Source organism: Chelonoidis abingdonii, chromosome 2 (assembly GCF_003597395.2).
Source record: "Chelonoidis abingdonii isolate Lonesome George chromosome 2, CheloAbing_2.0, whole genome shotgun sequence".
In the NCBI taxonomy this organism is placed as follows: Eukaryota; Metazoa; Chordata; order Testudines; family Testudinidae; genus Chelonoidis; species Chelonoidis abingdonii.
In genome coordinates this window covers 72,337,385-72,362,880 of record NC_133770.1, presented here as the reverse complement: position 1 = coordinate 72,362,880, position 25,496 = coordinate 72,337,385, and the positions used below count along the sequence as shown (strand labels likewise).

At 39.9% G+C, this 25,496-nt stretch overlaps 1 protein-coding gene across 5 annotated transcripts in view; it reads right to left on the bottom strand.

Moving 5' to 3' along the window:
- The window catches only part of KAT2B (lysine acetyltransferase 2B), a 66,323-nt gene that overhangs the window by 20,601 nt on the left and 20,226 nt on the right, over positions 1-25,496 (bottom strand). For all 5 annotated transcript variants that reach the window (XM_075062457.1, XM_075062461.1, XM_075062459.1 and 2 more), the window contains exons 3-10: positions 22,375-22,520; positions 21,674-21,763; positions 17,636-17,817; positions 16,050-16,241; positions 9,288-9,394; positions 7,277-7,402; positions 2,740-2,876; positions 845-1,053 (exon numbers count right to left, since the gene is read on the bottom strand). In XM_075062457.1, coding sequence (XP_074918558.1) covers positions 845-1,053; positions 2,740-2,876; positions 7,277-7,402; positions 9,288-9,394; positions 16,050-16,241; positions 17,636-17,817; positions 21,674-21,763; positions 22,375-22,479 — 1,148 coding nt within the window. In that variant the 5' untranslated portion in view covers positions 22,480-22,520. The remainder of the gene's footprint in view (positions 1-844; positions 1,054-2,739; positions 2,877-7,276; positions 7,403-9,287; positions 9,395-16,049; positions 16,242-17,635; positions 17,818-21,673; positions 21,764-22,374; positions 22,521-25,496) is intronic.

The following is a 25,496-nucleotide window of genomic DNA, read 5'->3' as shown; positions in this document are numbered from 1 at the left end:
GCATAAAATAATGACAGCCTTAGTTCATGGGCACAGCATAGGTGCCATCTTTCCCTCAGAAATTTATTCTTTGCTTTCCAAAAGCAATTATAAATGTCTTCGTTAAACCAATTGCTTGTATCTATAGAACAGTTGCTGATTTAACTGACATCATGTTCTGCATCTACTATAAAAAGCCTCAAAGAGTTTTCTTGCCTTTGTCACTATAAGTTATACAGTTATGTTGCATTTCTTATCATGACTTTACCCTGGCTAAATAAGAGACTGAATGTCCTGAAGCTTTATTAGCCTTTACTACCAGATGCCTAATTTCCTGTGTGCATTCTACACAGCTTAAGTGATCAATTTCCAGCATAGGTCATCAGGCAGTCAATTATTATAGGTATTTCTAAGCACCTATTCTCAAAAGCATGCAAAAACCAGAAGAAATATCCATTTCAGCAGCACTTACACCATGTGCTAGCAGTTAAAAGGACAAGACCGCCATCAGTAAACCCTTCCCAGCTGTTTATGGCAAGGTTCACGATTTTTATTGCAAGGTCTGGGAAAATTTGCACTGCATCCATTCCCCACACTAGCCAATAACGAGTGCTATTAATCTTTAACTTTTATGACAGCAAAAATAAAGATTATTTCCAGATTTCTCACACCTTCTGATGATATCTATAGTCAGTAAATTTGGAAAGTAGCAACTGATATATTTGCCAGGCTCAATCTCTGTTCGAAATAATAAAGCAAGCATAGAACAGACATGCCTTCTGTCCTTTTTGTCCTGTAAATTGGTCCTTTCCTGTCTATCTATCGCACATTACAGACTCTCATACATCAGAAAGAAGATACTAACGGATCAAAGACCAGACGTGTAATGTACTCCTTTGGCATTCTGGGTAACTGATGGGAGAACACATTCTGTAAGCCAACTAGCCACATCATAATCTTTTTGTTTGGCTTCTGGTTCAGGGAATTTCCAACTACATGAAATTCAATCACTCCCCGGCGCTCCTCTAGTCTTGCTGCTTCATCCCGGGCTGAATGTGCTGACAGAAAGTTAGTCTGTGTCATGCAAGAGGGGAACAAAAATACATTTGAGAGAGTCTGAGGAGATATTGTCTTAATTTCACATCTATCAACAGGACAATCATGAAATGTTCTAAGTCTCCCATTCATCCTTTTACAAACAGAGCTGCCTGTGTGTGTTAAATAAAAAGTGACTCTGCCAAATAAGCCTGACAGAGTTTTGATTTTATTACTTTCCATGATTACACAACTATCTTAAGAATTTGAAAACAACATTTCATTTTCTTCTAATTTTGCTTCTAAAATCTGGCACTTGTGTGTCTATATCTGAATAGAGTGGAAATTAATATAGCCAATTTGTTTAGCAACTTCTACTTGTATAACACCTTACCATGCCGAAATGTTTTTGCTTTTACATTGGCATCTACTGTGGAAGTCTGAAAATAGTATCTGTTAATTGCTACTCTAGCAATACTGGAAAAAATGCTTTTTGTGGGTCCTATTAAAATTGTGGCTATATTTTGTATTTAAATTTTTAGCTTTCTCATGGTGAATTAAATGAACAGGTAATGAAAGCTCATCACAGTTACTCATAGTAATCAAGCCTGAGGTACTCTCAACATCTATCCTTTAGACTGTGATAAAAAGAAAAGAAAAGAAGGTTAAAGATAGGTGTTGGATACTAAAATATTTCTAATGCTGTCTGGAAAAAGCCACATACTTGTTTGCATAGTTAGTTGGAACTAACACGCTACAGAAATAGGATTGTCACCAATTATAATGGTGTCCATAGTAACTTATTTTGCACTCGACAAGACTTCCATGCACTGTTTGCTTTCCAGAGCAAAGTTTGGCTGCTGAGCATCCAGTCGGTGCCAGGCCCTGTGTCCTGATTGTCCCAACATTCACAATGAACATATCCATCAATCAGATTACAGAATTTGGGTAAGAACCTTGTAAAAGTCCAAATCTTCTGCAGCCTCTGGCTGAAACTTGGCAAATATGAAAGACTGGCAAAACATAATCAGGAGGAGAGTGAAGAGAAGGAAGAGCTGGCAATGCAAACCAAAAATGTGTGCAATGTAAACCAATTGCTTGTATCTATAGAACAGTTGCTGATTTTATGCTAATGTAGAAAATGGGTAGAATGCAATTCAGTCTCCCATGTCCCCCCTCAGTTAAGGAAAAAGCTATAGGAGAAAAAGCAAAGAAGTTCTTTCAGTTTTAAGCCTCAGCATATCTACCTATTCACTAAAGAAAAATCGGCCCTGCTGTGATTGGCAGAAGTTTCAAATCTGAATCTAATATTCTGCTACAAGATTTGTACCAACTTCACCCATGTCTTGAAGTAACAAGAGAAAATATGAAACATCTGCAATTAATGACAAAGTATTATAGAACTGCCATGTAGCAGAGTACCTTGTAAAACAAGCTGTGAGCAATCTGAGTAGCTGAAGCATTTCTTTGCTACCACCGGTATCAAAATGTCTTTGTAAGTGGTACATATTATATAACAGAAGATTTTTTTGACTATTTATTGTTCTGTCAAACAATCCCTTTCATTTGAGAAACAGATCAAATATTTTCCTTCATTTTAAGTAAAGAGAAACAAGGCATGATAATTATAATGGATCCTTAAATTCTAGTAGTTTATATTATCCTATTTGCGTTGTAATGGTTACAAAAGTGAACCATCAATACTGCCAGGTTTACATTTCTCACCTCTGGCCCCAGCATCGCAGCTGGATCAGTAATCGTTGACATCACTTCATTGATCAATTCAATAGGAATATCTCCTACAACTCTGGGCCTTTTTGAATCTTCCTGAGAATAAGGTTCAGTGTTCTTTCTCTTCTCTCCTACACAGTCAAATCAGAACAAAAAGAAAGGATAATTTAAAGACCAAACAGGTTGCCACAGACACAGAACATATTCCATTTATAAGAGAAAAGCAGCAAGAAATTAGCCTAGTGAACGCTGCAGTGGATCAGAGCAAGCACAAGTCGGCCGTTAATCACTTTCCTAATGTAACTGATTTCTGTAAATGAACTTGGATTTGAGGTGTTTTTTCAGCAATACTAGAAGTGAATTTTACAATTCACAGTACTGACACGTGATCAATCTTTATGTTAATAAGTCCATACTAGGCATGAATCCATTACTCAGAGCCCCAGGAAATCACTACAAGTCTTGCTAAGAAGCCATACTATACGCTTAAGTTGTAACTGAGCTACTACTGAACTAATGCAGGCAGCTCATGTTCCCAAAATTTAAAAAATTAAAAAAAAAAAACCGACAAAGTTGGTTAGGGGGGTACCTGAGAAAAGAAACATTTATTTATTAAAAGCTGAAAAGTTTAGGATGAAAGAAAGTTCTATAAATGCAGACAAATTATCAACAGAGATAGCACAGCAATGTACTGCCAAGGTGCAAGTCAGAGTTTGAATCTCAGACTCTATTCCTTGTTCAGTATGGACAGGGCACACTACAGGTACCACTACCCTGGTGCTCACTCCTGGCAGCCAGGGAGCAGGGCAGGGCAGGCTGTTGGGCAGCCAACCAGCACCCCGACACCCACACCACAAAGAGCCAGGAGCCTGAGCAGGCTGGGCAGCTTCCACCACAGGCTCCTGGCAGGATTTAGCGTCCAATCCACTAGCTCCTGGAAGGAGCCGACGGTTTTCAAACACCTTCTGATGATATCTATAGTCAGTAAATTTGGAAAATAGCAAATGATATATTTGCCAGGCTCAATCTCTGTTTGAAATAATAAAGCAAGCATAGAACAGACATGCCTTCTGTCCTTTTTGTCCTGTAAATTGGTCCTTTCCTTCTATCTATCGCACATTACAGACTCTCAAACTGGGCATGCCCCACAGTTTGAAAACCTATGTGTTAAATGGATGGCAGAAATCGGGGGGAGTGTGCACATGACCCCATATACTCCCTTGCGGATCATCGCTAGGGGCCGCAAAAATGCTTGCTCACCCCAGGTGCTAAAATACTTACTTACGGCTCTGAGTAATACTCACCTCAGGATGCCACTTTTACAAATAAAAGCACACAGCACTGAAAACAATTCTCTCTCCGCAAACCTGTCCCATAATGATTACATCTCTTCCCACTGCTATTTAACATGTAATTATGGTATGAGGAGTGACTAAAAATGGCACCTTCTCTAACTCAACCTAGCTACTCACTGCATTGCTTTACTGACCAAAACAAATTTTCACTCTAGTCTGCACTAGAGACAATATAGCTATTTAAGACAGAGCTAGATTCTTTTCTCACTCATGTACTATCCACAAATCTGGCAGCTAAATTCCAGCTGAATAATATATTACTTGTGTAACAGACAGGAAGAAAAGAGCTTAGCTTTCAGGTCCCATGCTGCATTTGCAAGGCTGGCATTTAAAAAATAAACATATTTTGATTTGCAGTATTAACTGCTTAAATATGAAAGTCCTTGAGAGGATACCACAACGATGTCAGTTTAATAATTGCTTGTTTGCCTTTATCTGCACTTTAATCTTCTCCTATTGTTGTTGGCAGCATGTTGTGTGTCTAAGCACTATGGGACTAGGTTATGAATCATCAACTTAGACCATGTTCTTGCTTTAGTTGGTTTGCATTCTAACATTAGTCCTAGATTTTGGCGCTTATACATAATTTCATTTTTTTAAACCTAGAAATAGAAAAAAATTTCACTGGTATGTTTGTTTATATCAAATTATCAGACGTAAACATCAGCAATGCAACATTGCCTTTATGCTGGAATGTCAGCACTGACTTGAGGACATACATACATTTGCTTGCACTATTTTATCTCCATAAATTCACATTAAAACCATTTTGCCTCTCATCATCACAATATCCTCTTCAGAGATTTGTATTGCCATCATCTTGAAATCACATCAACCTCACAGACTTGTACTAACACTGTTATGTGCATTTGGAGATGAAAAGAAACCCCAATAAAGTGAATGGTGAATTAGCACAATCACAGACAAGTTCTGAAAAGCTGCTCACGCTCAGGAGCCAATAGTTAGGGCCCTACCAAATTCATGGCCATGAAAAATGCGTCATGGACCATGAAATCTGGTCTCCTCCCATGAAATCTGGTGTTTTGTGTGCTTTTACCCTATAATCAGGGCTGGCTTTAGGCCGATTTGCCCGATTCTCTGGAATCGGGCCCCGCACTGAAGAGGGTCCGGTGCCTAAGAGGGCCCCGCACCAGCACTTTTTTAATTTTTACTCATCCGGCGGCGCTCCGGGTCTTTGGTGGCATTTCGGCAGTTGGTCGCCGAAGACCCAGAGCAAGTGAAGGACCCGCTGCTGAAGGACCGTCGAGTGAGTACAAATTGGGCCCTGCATTTGCTAAAGCCGGCCCTGCCTATACTGCACAGATTTCATAGGGGAGACCAGCATTTATCAAATTATGGGTCCTGGCCCAGAAGGCAGTTGCATAAGGTCAGGTTATTTTACGGGGGTAATAGTATTGCCACTCTCACTTCTGCGCTGCCTTCAGAGCTGGGCGGCCAGACAGCAACGGCTGTTGGATGGGTGCCCAGCTCTGAAGGCAGCGCCACGCCCAGCAGCACAAAAGTAAGGGTGGCAATACTATACCATGTCATCCTTACTTCTGCACTGCTGCCTGCAAAGCTGGGTAGCCAGAGAGTGGCAGACGCTGACTGAGGGCCCAGCTCTGCACACAGCAGTGCAGTAAGGGTGGCAATACCATACCGTGCCATCCTTAATTCTGCTCTGCTGCTGGCAGCAGCTCTGCCTTCAGAGCTGGGCTCCTGGCAAGGAGCCATCGCTCTCCAGCTGCCCCGCTCTGAAGGCTGCACAGCCACAGTGCAGAAGTAAGGGTAGCAGTAACACAACCATCCCTACAATAACCTTGTGACACACACACACACTCTCAACTCCTTTTTGGGTCAGTTCCCCTACAATTACAACACCATGAAATTTCAGATTTAAATAGCTGAAATCACGACATTTATGATTTTTAAAATCCTATGACCATGAAATTGACCAAAACTGATTGTGACTTTGGTAGGGCCCGACCAATACTACATATTTTTGCCATTTTCCTCAAAACATCAAAAGTTCACTAAATCCATTTCCCTCTGAAAAATTAACTCAAGTAATTTTATCCAAAACTTGATATAAAACTGAAGCTAGTTCTGTCTTACATGTTGTGATATCTTAGAACTAAATATCCACTACTGATGTTTTTTAACTCATTGTGGGAGCAAAAGTGCAGCTGGTCTGACAGTATATATATCATATTTCAACCATATGTAACTTTAAGAAACCAAGATATTAAAACCCCCAATCAAAATACAATAGAAACAATGCTGGTGTTAATTATACACTAAGATGTAATGTAGTAAAGACAGACTGAAGACTGTTTTTAAAAATGAGTTAAATGCTGAATCTCCCAAATAGCATGGGGCAGAGATTATCCACTATATGGCTAATTATAAATTTATCTTTTATTTGTGTTTGGAAGCCAGAGGACTGTGACCTCTCTGCTATGATGCCCCAATAAGCATCACACTGAGATGTTACAGCTTTCAAGTAAACACTCTGGAGCACAGAGACAACATATGAAGGGAAGGGGTCTGGGTTAAGATTTTTTTTATTGCATTGCAAATATTTTTGGTTGTTGTTTTTTTAATTGTCTCATTTTGTAACCCAAATAGCTTATGCTGATACATGCTGGAGCATAGCAGTAGAATGGAAGCCAGTAACATGACTTCAAAGGACTTTAAACCACTAGAAAAAAGCAAGTTTGTAAACAGTGATGTGCTGTTATCCCTCTGCTTCCTACTACTTGGAATATTATGCATGTGACCCTAAAACTGCCTCATTTTTCAAAAAAGATTTTGGGTCACCTTTGATTTTTTTTTTCTGGATTAACATGGGAGTTTTAAATCATATCTGTAAACAAAACAATGGTCTAGTAAGTAACTGAGAGCTTGAACTAAATTGGGCATCATTTTGCTTTCCATTAGAGTAGATATATGCCCCAGAGTTCAACATGTGGTGAATGCTATGCTATAATTTGTCTGCATTAGAAAGGACATCGATTCTTTAAAGTTGACTTGTTTTCTCCCATCCCCCAAGGAACAAGATCTGGAAATTTCAGCTATGCCACAGCTATTGAAAACAAAGAAAACTATAGGTTTGACACACCATGTTGTGATAATTAGGCTGAACAGAAGACAAGATCAACTTCCTTTCAAGTTACCTAGAGCTGGATCATGGCAAGAAGAAACTTTGCAAGCAGGACTCATACTTCCGCTGTTGGGCTGTTCTAGAGATGAAGGACTTGCACTATACGAAACAGACCTTGCCACAGGGGGAGGACTGATAACTGCAACAATATAAAAGAGAAAGAATGTTCAAGATGTTAGAATTTATCCACAACACTGACTGGAAAAACAAACAAACAACTTCAAAGAGTTACACTGGATACACTGCAAGTATCCAATGGGTTTTCAACAGCACTCCATGTTAGGTAGTGCAATCAAAAACCAGGGTAAAGAATGCTATTTGTATATATTTTTAGAAAGGGTTTTTTATTCTTATTTCTTTTATTGTATTTTAAAATTTGATACTGCACAGCAAGCCACATTCCGTGGTGAGCAGATGGGGATTTACAAACTATATATTTTCTAAAAGCTTCCAGGTAACAAATATAGCTCTAATACCTTTCCATTGTATTACAGAGCTAATTTTACTCCACTGCCAATCTCAGGCTTTATTCCTCTACAGTGTTATGCAAAAGCTAGTAAAAATGGGCTTCCTCAAGATACCTACCTAGCTAGCTGGCATTCTGCCACGTCAAGAAACAATTAGCAGCTAGTTCTCAAGGATCTTCTAGGAAAAGCTGTACGATTTCACTAAAGTGCACTCCATTTATACTACTTGGTCTTGCCTCAGCGCATGGGGCTGGACTTGATGACTTGTTGACATCCCTTCCAGCCCTACATTGCTATGATTCTATGAACATGCTACCCAAACCAAATCCAATGAAAATGACTCTTGTGGCACCACTTAAAGCTATACAATTATTTTTCAAAACAAACCCCCACACTTCTACACCCCTTCTAAAATATATTTAATGCCACATGCTCAGATTTGTTTAGTGCCACTAATCATTTTCTGACAAGGAGGTTCCTTGGAAACTGGGCACATGCAGTCTCTCTCTTTGTAAACCCTTACTGTTATTTCCTCAAAAGCATTAGGCCCCCTTTTAATTGTTTTCTGAAGCATTCACATGGGAAGAACCTGGCTACTTTGACACCTGAGGAGTATAGGTCAAAATCTGAAGTTTATGGAAGATTAGCTGATGAAATGGCCTCTATAACCAAGATACATTTAGTGCTCTCTTATACCGTTCATAAACAGGATGGATTAGGTGGGTATGGGGGACAGCTTAGCCTAATTTTACTTGGCACTTAAACAGTTTGCCTATTTTTATAGATACATTTTTCAACATGTGTCTTCCACCCCAACCTCGCAATGCCCATATATGATTGGATACTAGTTAGAAACTAGGAATTAGTCAAAGTTACATGCCTGTCCCAATAGAAGGGTCTCTAATCTGTAGTAAGAGCCCCATTATCAGACATGCACAATGCTTCCCCAGTTGACAGTCAGGAAAATCTACATCAGATGCTTCAATATTCCCAACCCTAACTTCGGTAGTCTAGTAGATAGACAGACTACTGAGCAGTATAAATGGATTTTAAATATTCTACAAACAGATACATCTTTTCCAGATTCCCCTGGAAATTTATAAGTGCTGCTTCTTTGATATAGCCATGAGTAGACTTCTGGGGAGCCATGACTAGGAGAAAGTATTCTTCTGAACTGAGCTGATGAACAGCTGGTATAGGGCAGGATGTGTCAATGGACACCAGACAATGCTTGAGGGAGTTCTAAAAAAAACAAGACAGCTAAAGTACGTATTGCAGCAACAAGATATGAAATGTTTTGAGGTCAGACACCAGTTGTATGCCTTTGCAGAGGAGAGTATTTCATCATTCCATGAGGAACCAGAGAGACTGCTTCCTGTGTACATCTGGACATGGACTGATATTCATGCTACCAGTTTCGGCAGAAGCTGCCATATAAATCTGCAGTTCCAGTACTGCCTGCTTACAATTACACCATTTTCTCTCATTGGAAGATTTTGCAGCTGTATTGTGTTCTTTATACAGTCTCTCCCTGACCCTGTCCTAAATTCAGATTACCTGTTTGGATTCCTAGCTGGCCAGTTCGAGAAGAGGAAACCATGAAATCCTGATCCCAAATAGGAGAATTCTGACTATATACCTCTTCCTCTAGCATGGATAGAAACCTGGATGTAGAAATATAGAGGTAATATTAAACACCAAAGAATTACTACTACTCAAAGGAAGATAGGCCTTCCTTCAGAATAATTATTTAAAACTCACATTAAAATCTTTTGAATACAGAATGAAGAAACTGGAAAAGCTGGTGATTCGACAACTGAACATTGATGGATAGTTTTTTAAATATTTTTTTCTAATAAAATACCCATGATGAACACATAAAACGTGAGGTTATATACCTTAACTAGATGCTAATGTTTCCTCTACTAAAACTTTTTTCAATTACATAGCTAGCACAAGTGAGGGCATTAATAGGACAGCTGTACGTTGACAAGCAAGAGTGTGTTGGTCTTATGCAACTGCAAGAAATTTATTTCCTATTAATTCTGAAAAATCTAGTATTTAGCACAAGTTTGCATTCTTACTTTCATGTTCATGCACAAAAATCACAATAGCACTAGCCACTTACATTGGTCTTATGAAAACACTTCCATGTAACTGTGTAATCACACCTAGTGCTTATATGATATTTTAAAAATTAGTCTGTATGTTTAGAAAAAATGAATTTACTTTACACTCTTATTAAATGTCTCACAAGCATAACACTCCGTGTTACACATCAGAACATTCACCATGTCTTCATAGGACCACTACATCAGTTTTCTTTCATAGCTCAGACAGCTGCACATCCTCTGGATAGGTCTATATTGAAGCTGGGCCGTGTAATTCCTAGCTCTTTTACACATACACGCAGAAGTTTTGACTGAACTAGCATGCTAAAAATGGCAGTGAGACGACAATGGCACAGGCTAGACACCAGATTATGTAGCAAGGGTCTCAGACAGCACTGTACTCAGGTGGCTGGCTTGAGCTGCTCCCCATGCCTCCATGGCCACATTGTGACTTTTAGAGAGAGAGATAGTGCATGTGTGTGTGTGTGTGTGTGTGCGCGCGCATACCCCCGTCCTAGGAACAACAATGCCCCCTGCAATGCAGTCATTTCCTGCGGAACATGGAACGGTTTTTAGAGGCCAGAAGCTTGACACCACACCATTTTACTCTCTAGACAAATCATTATTTATGTGAATTGTCCAACTGAAATCAAATGTGATTATTTGAGTGAGAAATCAGTTAAACTGACTCAGGATCCAGGGGTGAATTTCCCTGAAGCTTTAAAGGTCAAACCAGTAACCTAGGCAGTTTCAAAAGAGGATTTAAAGGAGTTGCAGGTACTGTCCCAAGGTCCCCCTGCCACATTTTGTGGTTTTACCACCTCATTTTTTGTTTGTAAATGTTTTTCTCTGCCATATCCCGGTGTGAGAGACCTCACAAAACAACAGGGAAACTGACTTCGCAGGAGATTCAGTGATACTGACTATGCAAAGTGCTGCTAAGGTGTCATAAGTAGATAGGTAAGGTAAGGGTTAATTTTTCTTTTGCCTGTAAAGGGGGAATAAAGGGAACCAAACACCTGACCAGAGGACCAATCAGAGAACTGGATTTTTTAAAAGTCAGGGGCGGGAATTGTGTACTCTAAGTCTTTTTGTTTTTCCCAGCTATGGAGGAAACATCTTTTCTGCTAACTCCTATTTCTTTCTAATATTTTCCTACAAAGTGTGAGTACAAAGGGCCACAAGGCAAATAGGCTGTTATATGCTTTGTGTTGTATTTACAAGTGTGTTGATGTGCTGGACTGGTTTAATCGGGCTATCTTTTAAATCAGACTGTTTAATCATATTTTCTTATAAGCAAGAGCCGGTATTGAGTTTCTTAATGCAAGATATTGTTTGTATTTTCTTTCTTTTTATATAAAGTTCTTTTTCAAAACCTGGCTGAGGTTTTTGGGGTTTCTCCGGTGAGGCTACAGGAAGGGGGGGTGGAAAATCTCTTTATATTAGCTTTATTAGATTTGAATGCATCGCCTCAGGGGGAGGGTGATTTCCCTCTTTGTTTTGCCTTCAAGGAGTTAAGTACTGCATCGCCCAGGCTCACCCAGGAAGGGGGGGGAAGCTGGGGGGTCCACAGAGGGGGTCCCCCAAGGAGTATTTGGGGAATCCAGGCTGATAAGAGCCTAATTCTTATCTGGTGGCAGCGAGAAAAAATCTAAGCTGGGAATAAGCTTGGGGAAGGTTCACAATAAACACCCAGATTTTGTACGCTAAAGTCCAGATCTGGGACAGACGTTAGTACATAAGGTCACTATGAAAAAAGGCTGAACATGTGATTGTTAGTCCATGTCTTTCCTTCTTCAACCTCAATTACTCTCATCTCCCTATAACCCCCTATAACCACAGCAAGTACAAGATTTCAAAACGACTTTGGGGGTAAATGCAGCTAGACTGTTAATAGGTTTTAATGCTGGAAGACCATCTGATTGTATTAGTTTAAAACCCAAACCACCTTCCCCATCCCCCCCACCCACACATATGTAGATATACATATGCACACAGTCCCAAACACTAGGTAGTGGACACAGACACGCACACACAGACACCACTCAGTTCCCAAGTGATATCTCACTGAAATAAGAACCTAGATCTTCATGGCCAATTCAGGTCCCAGCTCTGCTTTCCCACCTCCTTTCCCATATCTGTGGCTCAGTTTCTCTACTTGAAAATAGGTGGATAATGAGACTAATTACCTTTGCACAGTGCATTGAAAGTTTCAGATCAATAGCTGCTATACAAGCACTCAGTATTAAAGGCTACTCATCCCTCCTGAAACTTCAGTCCAGTTTTAACCTTATTATGGTCCTTCCTTTTTTCAGTAATAATAACAAACATTAATAATAATTCTAATGTATAACTATTATTTGTATTACATTAGCATCTGGAGGCCCCAAGTGATATCAGGATCCACTGCGCTAGGTGCTGCACATACACATAATAAGAAACAGTCCCTGCTCCCAAGAGTTTATAAGCTAAATAGACAAGAGAGATAAAGTGGTGGGGGGGAGACACAGAGGCCCAGAGAGGGAAAGTGACTGGCCCAAGATCACACAGCAAGTCAGGAGCAGAGCAAGAAACAGAACCCAGGACTTCTGGGAAGAAGATTGAGAAGTGACTTGATCGTGGTGTTTTAATACCTGGATTGGGTTTAAAGAGCAGGTACATAAGGATCTTTAGTACAACAAGAACCAATGGCTGGACGCTGAAGCCAGACAAATTCCCATTAGAAATAAGGCCCACACTTTTAACAATGTGCGTGAATAACCATTGGAACAAAGCCCCAAGAGCTGTGATGGATTCACCATCTCTTGATGTCTTCAAATCCAGACTGGACACCTTTCCGGACAATGTGCTTTGGTCAAACACGAATTATGGGGTTCAATCTAAGGATAACTGGGAGAAATTTAATGGCCTGTGCTATACAGGAGGGCAGGGTAGACAATCTAATAAGTGCTTCTGGCTTTAAAAAAAAAATAAAAAACAAAGTGATGAATCTATGAGTAAGGACTGCTCAAAAAGGGTTTGCAGGACTGAATTTTATACATAGTACATTTATACACATATACGCCACATGGAGAGGCAACTGATATCCACTATAATTGAAAATGGCCATATAACGTTTTAAGAGGTTGAGACATCCCTCTCCCCCCAACCATTTTCAGTCACACTGACAGTGAGCATAGCAACAAGTTAAAGTCTAGTCCAGGCTGTTTATAGGTGTCAGAAATATTGTATGTACATGCCCAGTACACAATGGTCCTTGTACTCCCCTCATTGCCACAGATATCACATGTGTATACTTACATTGAGTCATTGTGTCAAAAGGACTTTAAACTTGTACCACAGAAAATACTTCTTAATTAACTCTCCTAATTTTTTTTTTAAATGCTACAATTTTATCTTGGTTAAGAAAACAATAACCTCTGGGTACATCTACACTGCAATAAAACTCATGCCACTGAGTCTCAGAGCCTGAGTCAGCAGACTCTTGCTCGTGGGGCTCAGGCTGCAGAGCTAAAAATAGCAGTGTAGACATTTAAGCTGGGGCCCAAGGCTCTGAGACCCACCCCCTCACAGGGTCTCAGAGCTTGGACTTCAGCCCAAGCCTGAATGTCTACACTGCCATTTTATAGTCCCACAGTGCAAGCCCTGCAAGCCTGAGTCAGCTGACCTGGGCCAGCAGCAGCTGTGCTACGGGTCTTTTACTGCAGTGTAAATGTACCCAGGGATTCTCACAAGAAATTTTTTGGTGGCCTCAAAGTGCAGCTGGTGGCCGCTCTGACAATTTTTCCTAAAATACTTAATTAAGTTTAGGGAAAACAAAGAAATATGCACAGGTACCTGACCAAATCATTGTAATTTATTTATGTAGGTTTTTTTCGCAGACAATAATAAAAATAATGTACAGTTTTCTCTGTTCTTTATTGGACCTAACCAGAATAGAAACAAATAATGTGTTTTGCGTGTTCTTGTCCCTTTTTGTTGTTGTTTCTTTTGCTTTTTTTGGTTGCTTATTTTTTTTTTTTAAGACTTGCTAGCTAGTAAGTCTGTTTGTGTGAAAGTGGTATTTGTATTTTGTTAATATCACTTTTCACAGCAGCAGACTTGCTAGCTAGTAGGGAGGCAGTGAAATGTGATATTAACAAACATACAAATATCATTTTTCACAACAGACTTACCTACCCCTGGCAAGCTGGGGACAAATTAAGACCTGGATGGGGAGGAGGGTAGGGAGGCAGCTTGGGGCCAGGAATGATGTGGGGTGAGTCCAGGGACCAGAGCCCTGCAGCTGCACAGCCCAAAGAGTCCAGGGCCGGAGGTTGCAGTGGGAGCCAGGAGCAATGTGGGGTCATGAGCTTGGGGCCAGCAGTCACTGCCACACATGGCTGAGAGCTGGGGGTGGATTGTGTGGCACCATGTGTGGAATCCAAAACCCTGTGGCTGGGGGTCAGAGCACATGGCCAGAGCCCGGGACCAGAGGAGGCAGCAGGTTGGGGTGGGGAGTTGAGCATGAGGCCAGGGTCAGGGCTCAAAGTCCATGGCCAGGGGATGGAGCCCTCTGCCACACGGCTGGAGCCTGCTGCCCGCCACACCAGATCTGAAGCCCAAGCCCCATCACCTGCCTGTTCCTCCAGTATTTGTGGCTCCAGAGGGGGACAGGACCCAACCCCTACTGGCAGCCCTCCCCCTCCCCCTCATCACCATCCAGGAGGCTGTGGTCACATGAAAAACCCCTGGTGGCCACATATGGCCACGGTGGCTACATTTAAGAAATGTTGCCCTTGAACACTTATGTTATCATTGTAACTAAATCACACTACAAATCCTTCAAAGATCGCTTTTAAGGCACATGTGCTTACCCACCACATGTGTGGACACTGTTGAACAAAGGACAAGTGACCATACAGGGTTTGACTGCTGAGAACTTTGCTTTGAAAATAAGAATTAGCTCAGTATTCTAAACTGTAGATTGCAGAAGGAACTAAGTTTAGGTAGCAGAGGGAGATAGAGTAGAAAAATAATTCAGAGCAGGAGTACAGCGTATAAAAGGTTTACTATTCCATTCATACTTCTCACACATCTTCTGCATATGCTTTTCTTAGAAAAATCAAGAAGTTGCAGGGATAAAAGTGCTTTTCAAATTAAATTTCCACCAAGCCTAGTACAGTTTGGGTTAGAATCATAACTATGTAAACATGGCACCTTCCTGATGAAGAGATCTGCTCCCTATTTAGTATAATACCGTCTTACTTTAGGGGCCAGATTGTGATCCTCTTTCCCTTCCTGAGAAATACCCAATTTCACAAGCAGTTCCACTGACTTCAATGTAATATTCAATATGAGTAAGGGGGATCACAATCTGGCCCTTACTAACCTAGGAGGGTTTATATTGCTCTTTACTCCTGTTAGTGTTAATCCATGCTAGCACTTGACAGCTCTTTGGTGAGAGAGACAAGATAGATGAGCCAGTATCTTTTATTTGACCAATTTCTGTCTGAGAGAGCATAGAAAGATGCAGAGCTAAAAAAACTAATAGAGAACAAATCTATTGTACTACTTAGGGCTGGTCTACACTACCACTTAAGTCAATGTAACTTACATCTCTCAGGGTTATGAAAACGACACCTTCCTTGAGCAACGCAAGTTACATCGACTTAAAGTGCTGTCAGCACCATGCTATGTCAGTGGGAGATGCTCTCCCGCCAACATAGCTTCCAACTCACACAGAGATGGGGTCATTATGGCGACAGGGGAGCACTCTCCCATCACCATAGCACATCTTCACCAGACACGATGCAGCTGCACCAATGTAGCGCAGTAGTGTAGACTTGCCCTTAGATACTTACATGGTCCAAAGAAAAGGAAAAAGAAACAAACAGAAACAGTGTCCAATCATAAATTCCACTATAAAGTGAAAGCAACCCCTCTGGCAACAAAAACAGCCCCACGTATAAAACAAAACTCCATCTCAAAGAGATACAGCAACTGTATTAAATATAACTGGAAGGTATGAATGTACTGAATGACTATATGTAGTGCAAGTGACAGCAGGGGGCTGGTGTAACATGTGTGTCATTGAACATCAGAGTAAATAGTCTTTCTGTTGCAGATGTAACCAGTTAGTTGTTCTAACAAGCATTTTTACATCTCAAGACAAAATTCCATATGGCTAATTAACAATCTCAAAGGAAGAGGAGCAGTTACTCCTTACTTTGGAAAATGGGTGAGGATTAGTGTTCGTTTCTCTTGAGGAAGCTTGTCTTTTTCCTGTCTAGCCTGCTCCAGGAGTTGCCGTCTCATAACAGTAAAGACAGAGCGTAGCAGAGTTCTCCCAAAAACCTGTGTGGTTTCATACCGAGGTAGACTGTCACAGAACTGGGGAACATTGCAGTAACATAGCCACCTGCAGCAAAAAAGCCAGATAATTACCTCCACCTGGGAATCACTAGCAACAAAAGAAGATTAAATGACTATACAAATCCAGGTTAGGTCCCCTGCACATATAGCAAAGTAGCACTTGCATGGTCTGACATTTCTTTGAAAATTGGGTAACTCCTTTCATGATCTTCCCAAACTCTCTCTAACCTTCAGACCCTGTAAAACACTCTTGCTGCTGAATGAGGGAGCATATCAGACATACCCTATCATAGCGTATGTGCAGGGGGAATGTCACTTTTGTATTAGGACTGACCAAATCTATCTAAACTTTCCATCCCTCCCTTTCTCCAAGTCACTTTCTCTCACTAAATCTCATCCTAATATTCTCCTTTTTTCCATTAACTTACAAGAGAGTCATTCCATAAAGGGTTTTGTTATACTCTATTAGCAGATCAATATAAAAATACAGCATTTTGTGTTACATCTCTCTAGGGGATGGATTGTGGCACTGAAGGGGTTAAGCAGCAGTAAAGCTGACTATGTACAGCAGTGTAACAGTTAACTTTATAATCAAGATTTAAGTTTGATGTGATATCATGCCCCCTCATTTACACGCACTAATGTGTGCTTTCACAGATGAGGGAATAAGGACTACCAATACGGTGGTCTATTATGGTATCAATGATTCTTATTTACTTAGGAGTATTAATTTTTTATCTGAACACTTTTTGCCTTTCCTCTTTAATACAGCTGATGGAATAGAAGATTTGTAAAAGTGAGAAAATTAAGATGATCAGTATAAGGATGGAGAGCTCTGTTGATCTTGAACGGCAGTCCTTTCTAGCCCCCTCCTTGGAGCATTTGTTATTATAGAAAACTAAGTAGCACCTCTGCTGTTAATACAAAAACCAACTATACTACTTTTTAAAAAAAATAAGTTTACTGAAATTAAAATATATTAGTTTTTTCCAATAAGCCATTCTTCAGAATTCTGATGGAAGTAGTGAAAATATACACATGAATTTTCATTTTAAGGAATCTAATAATGCCAGCTAACCACAGTTGGCTCTCAAATCTTTAAAGATGGTATTACTTTTCATATTTCTCATACTTTATTTTGAAATGGAGGCTTTGAGATTTCTAATTTTTTTTAAAAGGTTTTTAAACAAAAGCTTCATGAACTTACAGTGCATGAAATGAAGCCTGACATTCAACTAAGCATCCAATCAGATTAAGAGTAATTATTAAATACAGCCCCAATTCTGTAAATAGAAGTGCAGCATGGGTCTCTTATGATAGCATTGAAGTCAGTAGGTCTACAGGTAAAGACAGTGGTTGTAAGAAATCTCTGTTGGTGCATATAGCAACAGAACCAGGGCCTATATTCTGAAAGGGGAAACTGAAGCGAAGCATAGTTACCTTGTATAGTTCACTTTATAGCCAGCAATGTCTTCATTAGGAGATCTCAATCTTTGCTGCAAAGGTGTCTCCAGATGCCAGTAATTGATGCGGTTTAGAAACATTTTAGCCAGTTCAACTATCGTTTGCCTTTCCTTTGATGGTAGGTGGCTAAATTTGTACTGTACAAAATTATTCACTCCCTTAAAACAGACGGTGAAAGTGATGATTATTTAACAATTTAGGCATAATCTTTTTCCCTGTGAGCACTACTAGCTTTTATATATATATATATATATATATATATATATATATAACAGAACTTGTATTACAACATAGAGAAAATACACATTGGGTCATTTGAAATATTTGCTCCTGCCAGAGGTGTAACTGAAGTATTGGTTCTGCTAAATGAAAAGTCATACCTGCTCAAGTGTGTTTGATTCTATTTCCCTCCAGCGACTGGCCTATAATAAGGGGTATAAACCGCTACATAAGTCTCTTACTTCACATGATATAGAACTTTTATCGGGGAAAGGTCATGCGCTTTTTCTTGGATGCCTCACATGTGCAGTTTTGATGACGACCATGCTGTACTCTTTGTAAATTGACATTCACTTGTTAGAAATTAACTGCTCTGAGATTTAGGCCTGGGACTGAGAAAAGCATGTAACATACTAGCTAGGATGTTGCCATCTGAGAAGGACTAGGCAGATGACCAACTGTGATTACTGTTACTGACTGGCCAGAACTGCATGCAAACTTAGCAGAATGTTTTGGCACAATCTGTCTGCCACTGAGTTGTCCACTCTCAGCCCACTTACTGTTTGCTTCAACGACCTGTTATGTCTTGTCCTTTAGATTTTAAATTTTTTGCGGCAAGGGCTGTTATTAACTATATGTTTGTACTGCACCTAGCACAATGGAGCCTTGCCCTGGCTCAGGCCTCTAGGTGTTATCACAATACAAATGTCAAATAATAGTAGTATGTACGTGTAACACTGTTTTCTGCTGGAAGGAATTCAGATCTGATTAAATATTTGTGGTTGTGTCACTATCTTGTGGCATTAGCCTGCAAAGAGTATACACATCAACGTGTTAGCTGACGTGGTGGAAGTCTGCATTTCAGAAACAAAGTCTCTGGGTTGTATCCTCCAATTCTGCATGTGTGCCATGTAGTCGTGGATTCATTAAACTCACAGGGTCAGATCAATCCAATCATTGGTGAGTCATACCAACACTTTCCTGTTTCTGCAAAATTTAAGTTTTCACTTAAGAAGAAAAGTTTCTATTCCTTATGATTGAAAAGACATCCTTTTACAACAATCCATTTCAGTGCTGCATTCTGGTGTCAGCAGACAGACTAAAGCAATAGGTCTAGGAGAGATGTAAGCTTCCTGCAATCATCCCCACAAAAATGGTTTCCGAGATCAGCAGAGGGCAGAAACAACCCTTCCTTCCTCCTCCCCATCTCTGCAGGACGGAGTCAAACAAGGGGTCTGCCCTCATCCCAGTCATCCAATGGTAGCAAGGGAGGGTGGGACAGGCTCAGAATGCACACTCTGTTAGAGCCAAGCCACTCCCCTTGCCCCCAAGAGGGAAGAGAAGCACCAGTGGGAGCCTAAGTTCCCCCCTTCCCCTTCTCCTCCTCACCCACACGGAGGGGAAAAGGGTGGCATGCATGTCCCCATCACTCCCAGACCCACCAATGACACACTTCACTAGCAGTGCCGATGAGCATTAGTGCTGAAGACTACAGATGAAGATTTAAAGAGAAATATCGTTAACAATATTTAATTCCTGATCATGTAAACAAAAACTTTCAGTTACTTTTGAATTGTGGGTGGAGCTTGGAGTACTTCTATCTTACTCCTGTTTATACAGGGTGTTATTTCTTCTTGAATTGCCCGTACTGTGTATGCACATCACTTCACTGCACTCTTTATATTACCCCTTTAATAAACACTCAGTTAAAGATAATTAAATGTGTCATTAAAATAAACGGCCACAATTTTACTCTTACAAATAAAAAATAGCACTGCTGCCTTAGCAAATTTAATGTGTGACTTAGATTGCTATAAAACAAAACAATCCAGAATTTACCAGAAAATATTGTTCATTTGACATGAAATGCTTTCCAAATAAACTGTAAAGAGAATTATCCCTCATATCAACCTGTTGAGATTTTTTATCCCAGTCATCCAAAAGGAAAACTTAAAATGCTTTACTACTAGAAAAAGAAACTCTGTACAAAATGTGCATTTTAGGGATTAGGAGTATATAACATTACTTACACTAATTATTTTTTGAAACAAGAAATTTAGTACATAACATTATGTATACTCTAATTATTCCTAAAAAACAAGGAATGCTGCTGTGAAGAGTGTTGTTTTACTGAGTTATGATAAGTTAAACTCAAAGAAACATTCACACAGTGTGCCAGTTTAAAATAGGCTATTTAATAAAAGAGTATACTTTCCATTAAGCCATAGATTGCTTGAAAGATATTCAGGCCCTGATTCAGCACAGTATTCAAGCAGTCTCACTGAAGTTCACAGAACTGCTCCTGTGTTTGCGGATAAGCACATGCTTATGCATCTTGCTGAATCAAAATCTCAGTTTCTGTGTATGTTATCTACCTACATATGTATTCAAAAAGACATCAGCTACTGTTGGTTTTCTTTCAGTTGTTTCTGCTTTTTAATGCTGGGGTGAAATCTTGGCCACACTGAAGTCAATGGCAAAACTCCCACTGATTTCAGTAGTGCCAGGATTTCACCCCAGTGCTATATTCCTCAACTTCAATTGAGGCTTTGCTAAGTGTACCAAAATAAACAAAGATTAGACTTGACATGCATGAAAAAGGTACTTTAAGGCCACATCTATACTACTCGCCAGACCGGCGGATAGTAATCAATCTATCAGGGACCGATTTATCACATCCTGTCTAGACGTGATAAATCGATCCCTGAATTGACGCCCATACTCCACCTCGGCAGGAGGAGTAAGCTGAGTCGACGGGGGTGCCATGGCAGTCAACTTGCCACCTTGAGGACGGCCAGGTAAGTTGAACTAAGATAGCTGAAGCATAAGATAGCATAGCTGAAGTTGCGTATCTAGATCGATCCTCTCTCCTCCAGTGTAGACCAGTCCTAAGAAAGTCTACTATTTAAACAACAGCTGCTGATTTTAATTTTTTTCGGTGGATGCTCTACCACCGCTTCACCCCGAAGCCCTGCCACTACTCTGCCCCTTCCCCCAAAGCCTCAACCTCACTCCCCCTCCTACCATCCCTGCTCCACCCCTTCCCTGAACCATGCCCTCACTCTGCCTCACCCAAACCATCCACTCCCAGTCTTTATTCAGGCCTAATTTGATGGTATCTAGTTTGCAAATTCATAAAGACCGGGAGTGGATGTGTCACTACAAAAAGTAATTTTCCCTCTGCTGATACTCACACCTTCTTGTCAACTGTTGGAAATGGCCAACATCCACCTTGACTGCATTGGCCTCACTAGAGCCACAAAAGTAATTTTCCCTCTTTTGATATTCATCCCTTCTTGTCAACTGTTGAGAATAGGCCACTTCTACCGTAATTGAATTGGCCTCATTAGCAATGACCCCCGTTTGGTAAGGCAACTCCCATCTTTTCATGTGCTCTGTGTGTGTGTATATATATATATATATATATATATATATATATATATATATATATACACACACTGCTTATTGTATTTTTCACTCCATGCTTCTGATGAAGTGGGTTTTGGCCCACGAAAGCTTATACCCAAATAAATGTGTTAGTCTCTAAGGCGCCACAAGAGAGGCCTCGCTGTTTTTGCTGATATAGACTAACACGGCTACCACTCTGGAAAATAATTCAATAACTGAACCACAGTGCCCTTCCCAGGGGCTGGAGAGGAAATCATCTTCATGCAAACCTCAGGTTCACCTTTGTTCAAAATGATACAGGGAACTAATATTCACACATTGCCCAAATCCACTCATGTGGACTGCAGCAGGGTCCTTGTTCACAGAAATTATCATGTTCTGTTTTACCTGTTCAATACTGGGCTTCTCGAAGGGAGGGCTTTCCAAAGACCCTTCTACCACAGGTTTTCCCATCTGTAAGATGCATTTCCGCAAAAGCTATCAAAAAACAAACAATTTTATTTTTAAATGGTTAACCATCTTTATATAAACATTTGACAGTCAGTGAAATTTGTACTGGTACAACATATTAATTGTTATTATTATTATTGAAATATTTGCTAGTACATGTATAAATTAAGTTTACAGCTAAATTAACTTCAGAGTTAATTGCTTCACCCCCTGAAATGCACCAAGAAAAGCTGTTCTGACCATGTGTATACAGCTAAAGTAGCTTCACTGTCAACTGGCTCTTCTTCTGACTTGTAATTAAGGAAGATGCTGTTGATGGCTGGAAAGAAAATACATACCAAATGGGTGCTGACTTGGGACCAGACTCTGAAATCACTGGGAAGACTTCAGAAGTTAGGTACTGTGCAACATAAGGGTAGCAGAATCTAGTCCAAAATTAAAAACCTTATTACTATCTTGGAAAAAGGAGAGCTTAACCTACAAATTGTCTAGGTCAATACAAATATAATGGTCCATTAGGACAATAAAATTAATGTAAGTACAAAAGAATGAAAGATATGACAAGATGCTAATGTGTATCTAAAGTTGCAGAAATACAACTGCATGATGTTGCATTTTGAGAAACATCTTCATCTTACCTTGAACAGGTAGAAGTAAACTTGTTTTGTATCTGCATCTTCTTCTTTGTGGACACAGGTGAAGAGATATTCCACATCCAACACTATCCCCAACAGCCTATTCATTTCTTCTTCAGACACATTCTCCAGGTGAGAAACATGAGCAGCTAAACAAAATAAAAATCCAAAGATTGTGGAAAAAAGCTAGCTGGTAGGATGGCATTCTGTGGTCAATAAGACAACACAAAGGACGAACCTGGCAACCACGACCACCATTACCACTTAAACAGCACCTTTCATCAGAAGAACCTCAAGGCACAGACTCCATATAGACAATTTTTATAACAGTTTACAGATGATACACTACGGTACAGAGATAAGTGACTTGTACAAACTCACACAAGGCTGTGGCCATGCTGAGAACAGAACCCACAAATCCTGTCTGCTACTGACTTACTCTACCAGCAGATTGTGCTTCCACTATTTATGTCACCCACACTAACACAGCTTACTGCTCCTTCTCTCTTCAGTGTCTAGGTTATGTAAAGAGATTATGAGTATGCTACTGCCTCCAACCTAACGGATCTGGTCCTAGAGCCAAGTAGTAGTGGCTCATTATTTTTAACTCAGAGATCCCAGGTTCAATCCCCACAGTGGCAATTTAACCAGCAATGAGAGAAAAATTCCTGCTCACAAATGAAAATTTCTTGCTTTAACTAGGCACTGGTAAGTATGTTTCATGACTACTTATACAGTATCAAGTTTCAATGATTCACAGTGTGGGTCACATTTACAATGCTCCTCCTGCTTCATGTTCTAGATGCCCTTCCAAGCAGAAGCTTTAGAGAAGTGTTTTTCAAATACAGGGCCAGATTTACAAAAGCCAGCCTTTCCTTTTAGCACCTGCAAAATGCAAGTATAATTTTACACTTGCGATTTTTTTTTTGAGGCTGCAGTTTTGTAGGTGCAAAGAGGGAAATCCACTGAAAGGTGGTCTCAAAACTTGGCCTCAAAAGCACCTCCAGGAAGACAGAGCAGTTAAACCTGAAGAAAAGAAAAAAATTTGGTTCACAAAAAATGGTAAAAGCAGCAAAGAATCCTGTGGCACCTTATAGACTAACAGACGTTTTGGAGCATGAGCTTTCGTGGGTAAATACCCACTTCGTCAGATGCATGTCAGATCCAGACTAACACAGCTGCCCCTCTGATACTTGAAAAAATGGTAAGTGGTCTTAACTGGCTCTAAGCCAAGAGTCCCTCCTCATCCCTCCCTACAACTAGTGCAATGTCTTCTACAGGTCTCTCCTAGCCCCTAGAAACTGGCTACAGTCTTCAGGGTTATATCCATGATAAAGACTTGAAAGATGCATTTTCAACGAACAAAAAACAAAACAATGATAAGCATGATAAAAGCCAGTAGCTTCCACTCCATTAGATTAGTAAAATTAATCCAGAAAGACTGAAGAGATTTAAATTACTAAAGTTTCAAGTGGCCTATCCCTCAAATCTTCTCACCTATTTCTAGACACATGATGAATGAAACCTCAAACACAGTCCAGTGACTTCTGGACTGGACTGGTTCCCCAGTGTTTAATGATTTCCCCTCCCCTTTTATCAAAAATGATCTTTTGACAAAACATGAAGTGAATAGACTCCTGAAACATGCCAAACTGTCTGCACGACTACTACTGCCTTTGTAGTCATCTCCTCAAAGGAGACTCTTCACATATTATATAATTCTAAATATTCAGTCTGCCCTTCACCTGTAATGTTAATTCTGGACTTTTATTTTTGTGAAAAAAGGAAATTTACTATTTGTTAAGGCATGCCAATGTGACTGGCATTGTACTAGTCAAAGGAAATTGCAGTCCCTGCTCTGAGGAGCTTAAAACTTGAGAGCCCAATACTGCAAAAACTTAAGCACCTCAGTAATTCTACTCACTGAAGTAGTCCCACTGAACTCCACGGCATAACCCACATGCATAAGCACTTGCAGGATCAGGATCATTTGCACCTCTTCCTATGCAATGCTTTACCATAGAATTCTTTAGAAGTGGAAAAAAACAGATTTAAAAGTTTTAACAAAATAAACGTTAAACCTCTTAATATGAAGAAACTTGCTGTAAAATTATTTATCTTATCCTAGGAGTGAAATATTGTTAGGACTGAGAAGATATTTCCATCATACACTCCTGTTCTCAAGCACTTATGATTTCAAAAGGAGGAAATGCCCTTTGAGTTGAAATTCCTTATTTTTTGTCAGCTCAGAGGTGATGTTTTGTTTTAGAACATTTAATCAGTTCTTTTCAAATCCATTGACTTCAGTGGATTTGTATAGATGCAGTTGAAAGCAGACTCTGGTGCAAGATATTTAAGAGCACATCCATTCCTTTCTCCTTAAAGGAGTGTCTGCAATATGATCTCCTATGTCCTTAACATTCTCCAGCTGATAGTGAGATAATCATCATAAGCTATCGTCTTTAATTTAAAATATTTTGAGTTCCAGGCAGAGTAAAATGATTCCAATTTTGTCCTCCAACAAGATATGAAAGTTTAATACTTCCATCTGTCAGTTCTGATTTTGCTAAAGTAATGAATTTTCACTTCTAGATCAGCAGCACATTAAAAATTGATGGCATTGTAAAAAACATATACACACACACGTGTACCTTGGAATCAACCAACAACTAGAGTGTATCAGCATTACAAGCCAGCTACATCCACTTCCCGTACAACTGCTATCAATATCATATATATTATCTTGACTTGTGTGTGGTCATATGTCAACACAGAGTCGAACTAACCGCCATGTGGTGAACCCAATAGCAAATTGCTTCAAACGTATGAACAGTTTGTGTTTACCACAGATTGTCATTTCTGCATTATTGGTGTGAATACTTTTCTAAATCATCATATGAGCCTAGAGGACTGTTTAAAATTACGTTTTGGTCGTCCACCTTTAAAGGGCAAATACTAAAGCCCATCTATACAGAAATGCTTCCTTCCCTTCACTAGTACCAAATATGGAGTAACTCTGGGTATGTCTACACTACGGGATTATTCTGATTTTACATAAACCAGATTTTTAAAACAGATTGTATAAAGTTGAGTGCACACGGCCACACTAAGCACATTATTTCGGC